Source organism: Cicer arietinum, chromosome 3 (genome assembly GCF_000331145.2).
Source record: "Cicer arietinum cultivar CDC Frontier isolate Library 1 chromosome 3, Cicar.CDCFrontier_v2.0, whole genome shotgun sequence".
NCBI classification, from domain to species: domain Eukaryota; kingdom Viridiplantae; phylum Streptophyta; class Magnoliopsida; order Fabales; family Fabaceae; genus Cicer; species Cicer arietinum.
Window position 1 is genome coordinate 30,683,179 of NC_021162.2, and position 9,562 is coordinate 30,692,740.

Consider the following 9,562-nt stretch of genomic DNA (forward strand, 5'->3'; position numbering starts at 1 on the left):
GCTGAAATCTTCTATGTCAACGAGTAATGTGCAACACTTTTATTTTACATTATTTGAATAATATATGGGGAAAAAACCCTGTTAATTATATTACAAAGTAGTTAGTAATTAGTAGCCAGTCACCAGTTAGAAAAGTAACAATTTAATTTAGTTGTTTTCTGCCAAAGGGTAACATGTTAATTATGTTACTGGTTTGAATCATGGCCCTATCGTTAGGCCAATAAAGCTAGGGTTTTAGGCCTCTAATTTTTTCATAATATCAAGGTTCAAAACTAGGCCACATTTATTGGTTAAGCTCCACAATAATATATACAAACAATAAAAAAAATTATACCAACCTACTTTATAAAATAAGAATTTAACAACAAAAATTAATTTTAATAAAATATTATTATTAATTTTAAAAAGATCTTAAATAATATTTTGCTTTAGGCCTCAACATACGATGGGCCAGCCTTGGTTTGAATGATATTTGTGAATGTGGAATCCTATTTTCTAATCAGTTGGTGATGTGAGAGGGGATGATAAAAAAATATAAATCAATTTATTTGTCAATTGTATTAGCTAGATACGTCATAAGGAGCAGGTAAAAGCTGAAAGCAGTGACCACTAAGTTGTATTTTATTTATTATTACTTTGGGATTGCATACTTGAATAGTTTAGTAGTCTACTGATGATCTGTTTGATTCATTCTCAACTTGTTGTTACTTGATGAATTTTTTCTCGACTGTTGATGAATAAATAAGTAATATCAACAATTCTACTACAGGTAACTCAGCCAACCAAGCAATTGAATTACTCATTCAAAAAGGAGTACCAGAATCCCACATTATATTCTTGAATCTCGTTTCAGTGAGTTAATTTGATGCCTTTCTTTGCACATATAATCATATGATTATTATTTTTCACACTGTTTATATACACTGATTGTGTGAATCTGTGATTTCAGGCTCCCGAGGGAATCCAATGTGTGTGTAAAAGGTTCCCATCATTGAAAATTGTCACATCGGAGATTGATGTTGCATTAAATGACGAGTTTCGTGTTATCCCTGGATTGGGTGAATTTGGCGATCGCTACTTTGGCACCGATGATTGATCCCATAGTGAGTCACTGAGTTACATCTTTTGGTAAACAGATGCATTCGTTAAAAATATGAAAAGCACGCAGCTTGCTGCATTGCAATGAAAGATTTAGCAAATGCCAGCCTGGCTTTGAGGCAAGCAGATTAGAATAATGTGCATTCAAACTCATTATTTGGTTCATATGCATGATTGATTTTCAGTTTATTGAATGTAGAGATAAATTCTAGCTAGATGATGATGCTATCATACTAAAGTTCGAGCGGACAATTCTATCTAGTTCAGCGATAGTTGTTTGGAAAAACATTGCATAGTTATCAAACTCAACCTATAACAAACCAGATCAAACGTTCTTGTTATTATATTTCACTTGCACTGCTATCCGTGCAATATATAACATATCACAGATAAATCAGAGTGGAAGAGAGCACATTTGTGATTAGACTTATATCTAAAATGAACAATTAACTTTATATATGTATGTATGATTAATCATGAGTGGTTACAAAGTGATTTCTAGGGTGAGGGTTCAATTAAGTCCTTCACACGTGGAACAAAAAATAAACACAATTAGATCAAATCAATGATTCAAATTTGTTGAAAACAAAAGTGAGAACGTTTACATATTTCCACATGCAATCTTAACAATACCTCTTTCCATCTTAAAATTCTGCAAGTTATATATTTTTTCCTATGGTTTGAAATTGTTAGAACTGGTCAGTACATAATTCAAATGGAAAAATTGAATGCTAGGACAAAATTGATAGATGTGTTACAAGAATTTCCATTCCGAGAATTTGAGAGCTTGACCTCTCCTTTCCCAATAGCCACTTAGTAATTTTCTCCCTTACCTTTTTCTAGTTTCCTACTTTTATTTGTCCCATAACAATTATTGCACTGACTTATGACACAATAAATTGCTTACACAAATTTAGTTCCCACTTAAAATTCTAACTTTTGACCTTCATCTTATAATATTTAGTTATAAGAGGCCTAACGATACTCTCTCCCAAAAGAGTCACCTTGTCCTCAAGGTGAAAAGAAGGGAATTTCTCCATAATGGCCTCAATAGGTTCCCATGTTGTTTCAAAATCTGGTAGGTCATGCCACTAAATCAACACATATGTTATGCTATTCGGAGTGTTGTAGACATATTGTATAGCAGCTGGAGTTACTTGCAATTCTAGTTCCTCTAAGAGCATATGCATCAAAGGTTGAGGGGTAATTGAAGAAGAGATGACCTTCTTAAGTAGGACTCATGAAACACTGGATGTATCTTAGTCTTTGGTGGAAGAGCTAACTCAAATGCAACTGCTTCAATTTTCTTTGAAATTTGATATGGTCCATAAAAACGAAGACTTAATTTCTCATTTCTCTTCTTAGCCAATGACCGTAATCTGTAGGGCCATAATTTTAATTAAACCAAATCTCCAACCACTAGTGAAATAGGACGCTTGGACAGATCATCATACTTTTTCATCTAATTCTGAGCTGTGATCAAATTTCTTTTTAGATCATGCAACATCTGGTCCCTATCTTGTGTCATGATGTTAACTTCTTCAACAATCGAAGGAATATTAGTCCCTTTTAGGAGATGAGGTGGGGTTAATTTTAAAGAGCTATAATAATTGGCATTAAACCAAAATTCTGCCCAACTTTGCCACTTTGGCCATTGTTTGGACTTAGTGCTTGTGAGGCATCTCAAGTATGTCTCCAAACTCATATTGACTACTTCAGTTTGTCCATCTGTTTGAGGATGGTAAGCAGAGCTAAATTTGAGTTTTGTACCCGCCATTTTGAACAACTTCGACCAAAATGGTTCAGGAAAATCTTATCTATGTCAGACACAATAGTAGTGCGGAAGCCATGTAACTTTACTACCTCTTGAAGGAAAATAACAGCAACATGTTTTGTAGTGAAAAGATGGCCAAGTGCTAGAAAATAAGCATATTTAGTTGTTGAAGTTGTGGGCTTTTAGAGAAAAGGAGGAGAGAAAATAATAAGGATTTGAATATTATTGATAATAGCTTTTATGCTAACTTGATTACAAAAGACTCAATATTAATCTCTATTTATAGAGAAACATAGACTTAATCCTAAATAAGGAATAAATCATAATAATAATGAGAGATATTCTAAGATATCTCTATGATTATAAATTGATCCTAAGAAATAACTCAAGATACTCTAATATAAATATAAAAGATCTTATAAGATATTTTCTAATATTCTAACACTCCCCCTCAAGCTAAAGCTTACTAAGTTTTAGCTTGTTACAAGAAAATAATATTTTGCTCTGCAAAATAATAAAAATGATGGAAAAACAACTCAGGGATGCAGGTGAAGTCGAAGATAATTGCTATAAATATAGCCTAGCCAGATAGCCGATATGATGATCAGCTTGAGAGAAATTCATGGCAAACAATTGAACAAAGCAAGATCCATTCTTCTAAAAACTGCATTTGGAAGCTTCAAACCAATAATATTGGAGAGGTGTGCTTTAAGGAGAGAAAGGCAAGACCAATACATCTGAGACAAAGATGGGGCCAGTGCATCTGGGACAAATTGCCATGCTAAAGTGAGTCATGAAAATAAAAGACATTGTTAGAATGACCATCAATGGAAAAAGAAGTCATCACTAATATGATTCATCTGTGGGAAAAGGGACACCACCCGAGTGATCGTCGGTGGGAATATAAGCCACTATTATAATCTATTAGTAAGAACTAAATTGCATGACAAACACCAAAGAGGAAGCAGCGCGACTCTAATGAACCGTGAGGTCGAGGCGAGTTCAACAAAAAAGGCCACATCTAAAACGGCTGCCAGACGCGCCGTCACGCGCAGTGAAGAGAGGCGACGCGTGGATCTGACGTGCGATGGACGCTGAGGCGCGTGCGATGGCTTTCTGCGGTGCACTTTGAGGTGTGGGCCGATCTGAAAGAGGTGAAGCTGATGGAGTGGTCGTTTGCCGGAAAAGCCGCTGGAAACAGTGACAGTGACAACGGCAATAGCGAGCTGAACGGAAAAGGAATGATTAAGTTGGAAAAGAGAAACTGTGATTATATATTCTCAAACTGTTGGGAACTCGACAGCGGAATAGAGGCGAGATCGTTCAAGGAGGATCGAAATAGGCTCTGATACCATGTCGAAATTGTGGGATTTTAGAGAAAAGGATGAGAGAAAATAATAAGGGTTTGAATATTATTGATAATAGCTTTTATGCTAACTTGATTACAAAAGACTAAATATTAATCTCTATTTATAGAGAAACAAAGACTCAATCCTAAATAAGGAATAAATCATAATAATAATGAGAGATATTCTAATATATATCTATGATTATAAATTGATCCTAAGAAATAACTCAAGATACTCTAATATAATATAAACGATCTTATAAGATATTTTCTAATATTCTAACATTAGTCAATTTGTCCACTACTAGGAGAATGACATTTTTACCTTGAATCTTTGGTAATCCTTCAATGAAATCCATAGATATATTAGCCCAAACCTGATTAGGTATAGGTAGTGGTTGAAGAAGGCTTTCAAGAGACAAAACTTGATACTTGTTCAGTTGACATACATCACAATTGGCCACATGCTGCTAGATATATTTTCTCATTCCCTCCCAATACACATCATAAATTCTTTTATTGGTTTTGAAAACGCCATAGTGTCCCCCATTTATGAGTTGTGAAATTATTGTAGTAAAATGGGAATCCTTGAAGATCCTTTTGGCGGGACCAATATCCTCTTATAAAGCAATTTTTTTAGGCTTAATTGCATATTTAATCCCCCAATTTTTATTGATTCACGAAATTGGCCCCTATTTTAAAAGTTAATAATTTTGGTCCCTCCTTGTGATTTTTTAATAAAAAAATATGATGTGAGATGCTTTAAATAATGCGACATATGATATAATGATGTAAAATGATTAACACCCATGAAATTGAAATAAAACGCCATAAACACTTAGATTTCAACTTCGGTAATTTTTTATATTTTTAATTTAATTAATGACATATGAATAATTAATGCTTCTAGATGGTTCTATATTATAGAATTGTATGTCATGTTATTATAAATATGTCAAATTGTCATTTTTTAGTCAAAAAACATGAGGGAGGGACCAAAACCGTCGACTTTTATAATAGGGGGGCCAACGCCATGAATTGATAATAATGGAGGGACAAAAACTGCAATTAAGCCATTTTTATTTTATTTTGAAATGTACATATCCTGAATGAGCATTAGGATATTGGATTAGATCATGTATCAATTTTTGTAACTTAAGATCTCGATAAGTTTATGACTCCCAATCTTCCACTTCTTCAAAGTGAACTGAATACAAAACTACAAATATCATTTTTCTAGAAAGTGCATCAACCACACCATTTTCTTTTCTAGGCCTATAATGTATTTCAAAGTCCAGACCCATGAGTTTTGAGGGCCACCTAAAATATTCTTCACTCATTACTCATTGTTCTATTATAAATTTTAGGCTTTTCTGATATGTGATGACGATGAAATGACTTTTAGTAGGTAATATCTCCACTTTTGAACATCCAACACAATAGCCATCAACTCTCTTTCATAAACTGACTTAAATTGTGCTCTGTCTGATAGTGTTTGGCTAAGAAAAGCCGTTGGTCTCCATTCTTTCAATAAAACCGCACCCAAGCCCTTGTTAGATACACCAGTTTCTATGGTAAAAGTTTTAGAAAAATTTGGAACAATGAATGTTGGTAATTCTGCCACCAATCTCTTGAGTTGTTCCAAGGCAGCCTGAACTTCACTACTCCATTGGAAGTTGTCTTTCTTCAAAAGTTGGGTCAATGGTCTAGCTACCTTTTCATATTCTCTGACAAATCTTCTATAATACACTGTCAACCCCAAAAATCCTCTTAAGGCCATGATGTCCTTTGGTGTTGGGCAATCTAACATAGCTTCAATCTTTTTTGGATCTGCTGCAACTCCACCTGCTGAAATGATATGACCTAAATATTCTAATTGAGTTTGCCCAAGAGTGTATTTTTTCTTGTTGGCAAATAATTGATTCTTTTTCAACAAAGCTAGGACAACCCTTAAATGCCTTTGGTGCTCTTGTTCATCTGTACTGTAAACCAAGATGTGATAAAAGAAAACCAACACAAACTTTCTCATGTACGTCCTTAACACTTCATTCATAAGAGATTGGTAAATAGAAGGGGCATTCGTAAGTCCAAAAGACATGACAATAAACTCTTAATGCCCTTCATGAGTTCTAAAAACAGTTTTTGGAATGTCCGCTTCCTGCAACCTAATTTGATGATACCAAGATTTCAGGTCCAATTCTGAAAAGATCACTCCGCCTCCCAATTCATCAAGAAGCTTGTCAATAATAGGAGTAGGGAACTTATCTAGTATTGTTATCTTATTCAAAGCCCTGTAATATACCCAAAAGCACCACCTGCCATATTTTTTTTTTCTCACTAAAATGATTGAGCTACTAGGGGCTCGCACTTGGTCTAATTATACCAGAATTCAACATATCATCTACTAATCTTTCTATTTTATTTTTTTGATAGTGAGGGTACTTGTAAGGCCGTATATTGGGAGTATTGGCACATTCCTTCAAGATAATAACATGGTCTTGCCTTCAAGTAGGGGGTAACCCTTGAGGTTCTTGAAAAACATCACCATATTCTTCTAAAATAGCTTATGTCCATTCTAGATTTTCATCAGTAACTTCAGTTTCAGCTTGTAGTTGGTGGTATCCCACTAAGAATCCTTGGCCTTGATCATTTAACGGTTTCAAAAGGGACTTCAGATATGTTACAACTCTAGTTAAATTGGGGTCCCCTTTCAAAGTTTGATAACCATTTTCAATAGGAATTCTAAGTGTCAACTCACAGAAATTGGCTCTAATTTATCCCTAGCCAACCATTCCATCCCCAACACTACATCCACTCCTCCAAGATCAAAGACATAAAATTCTTGTTGCATTTTGAGTCCTTGCATCACCAATTCTAAAGGAGGACACACTCCTTCACAATCAAGTTTTCTCCCATCTCCTACTTCCAACGTGTATATGGAGGTTGCAAACATTTGCAGATTATGTTCCTTCACAAAAGTGGCTGAAATGAAATCATGTGAAGCTCCACAATCTACAAGGACCATAACATGTTCCTCGCCAATCATTCCCCATAAATTAATAGTTTTCTTCGAAGTGAGACCAACAATGCTACACATAGACAATTGAAGATCTTTCAATTCCCCCTCCACTTCCACAAGATTTAGTTCCTGCAATTCACATTTCTCATCTTCCTCACCAAAAACCAGTATGTGCAACTGCTTGTTAACAGACACATGGAAAAATCTATTTTAAGACCTTTCGTAAATAAAAAGTTAATCATTTTAGAATCAAGCGCATCTAAATTTCTTGAATCAAATAGTACCATCGTAAATCACAAAATCAGTAATGAGTTTTTAAAATCAGTAAATCAACCATTTCAAATAAATTGAGTTCCTAAATCAATAAATTACAAAATCTGAACATCAAGAATACCCTAACATGAAAATCAAGATTCTAACCTTTGGATTTTGGTGGTGGCGCCTGGTAGCTGCTGTCACATACTCACAATGGTGGGTGTGGAAAGGAGATGATAGTTAAGATAAATTAGGTTTAGTCTAAGAGAAGATAGTCTCCATTTAGAAAATGGATATTTATTTTGGACATAAGGTGCAAATGTAAAATTTTAGCGTGGTCAATATACAAAATTAAGGATATAAATATAATTTTTCAAAGTTCAGGTATACAATAAAAAAAATTGAGGTCCTTCCTAATTGGGGGCCCTATGCGAATGTCCTAGTTGCACATATTATGGCCAACTTTGTTTATTACATTAAAATATTTAAATGAGATTAATTAATGAAGATTTTTATGGTACATTTGAAATTAACATATTTTAATACTATCAAATTAAATCACCAACAATTGAATGACATATTATTTATGAACGAGTCTGGCTATATTTTATATTTAAAATCACCAAATTTTTAAGTTTTATCTTTTGAGTCTATTTTGAAATGACATTTTTTGTTATAATTTTAATTAAAATTAAAATTTTAAATTCAATTTTTGCAATGTATTTAATTACTAGGATCAAAATGGAATAGATAAATATACCAAAATTATTAATTTAATCAATTTTAATAGATATTTAGCAATGTTCATGTAGACAAATTAAATAAAATTATTGGTCAAAATAATCATAGTACCAACATACACTTATTTTTTTGATAGTACCTTAAAATTTGTCTTAGTTAATATTTTATCGAGGTGAGATAGTTTTAATGAGAGAGTGCATGATTAAGCTGTGCTAATATGACATAATCATATCAAATTGTGATGAGATTATTTTTGATAAACCAAGATTTAGCTATACTAACTGCAAAGATTAATCGTTCGAGTAAACCGAGATCTATCTAAGGAACTAATTATACCAACATATGTTTCTTCCAAGATATTAAATCTACTATGCACTACTTTCGAAATATGTTGAACATTTTCTATAAATTAAAAAGGATCATGAAGAATATTCAAGTACGTATCTCATATGAATAATCTTTTATATATTAAAATAGGATAATTTGGTAACTAAATTAGCGTCTAAAGTATATTATTATCAACTAGTTAGATACTCGTGCTTACTCACAGGTAATGTTATTGATTTTAATGTCAATGATGAAATTAATGTTATGTTTGACTGATTATTTGTTTTGCAAGAAAAATAAAATGAAATATAATAGTCAATGAAAATATTTAATAACTACTAAAAAATAAATATTCATAATTATGTTTGAAATTTGAATAGAACAAACATTAGTTGAAACTAAATGTTGACATAATAGAAATAAAAACGAAAAGATAACACAATCAAAAGAAACCTGCAAATATTCAGTCTTCAAGTAATGACATTATATAGTAGTAAAAGAAGTCTACTTGTAGAGATGACTTCATTAAGACATTAATGGCAAAAAGTTCATGTTCATAATGCGTAAGGGTAATGAAATACTTCCCATTTATCCTTAAGATTAATGAGGTGCTTCACATATATGCTTCTCCAAATGATCATGCCCATAATACTTATAAAATACATCATATACACAATAAGTCTTAAAACTTGTGTATACTTAAAGGATGATGCAAAGATTGCTTCCCATATATTTCTATATTTTCATTTCATTAGTAATTCACATTGATCTTGACATACTACATATCAGCAACATAATTCAAATAATTAAGCCATCTTCTTTCTTCTAACCCCGATTGTAATGAGAATGAAGCCTTGTCAGTAATTATAAATACTCATATTGCGTCAATGGGGGAGGTCATTTTTCTTAGATAGCTTGCCTGAACTTTCAAACATCACACACATTTAATAGTCGTTTACATTTTTCTTAAAATATATTAATTAATTTTACAGACTTCTTG

The 9,562-nt window shown here is 32.8% G+C and overlaps 1 protein-coding gene across 1 annotated transcript in view; it reads left to right on the forward strand.

Moving 5' to 3' along the window:
• Window positions 1-1,442, forward strand: part of LOC101498486 (uridine/cytidine kinase UKL1, chloroplastic) — an 8,008-nt gene extending 6,566 nt beyond the window's left edge. Inside the window, exons 13-14 of the mRNA XM_004515240.4 lie at window positions 770-852; window positions 950-1,442. Of these exons, the coding sequence (XP_004515297.1) occupies window positions 770-852; window positions 950-1,096 (230 nt within the window). The 3' untranslated portion in view covers window positions 1,097-1,442. The remainder of the gene's footprint in view (window positions 1-769; window positions 853-949) is intronic.
• The last annotated feature ends 8,120 nt before the right edge of the window (window positions 1,443-9,562 follow it).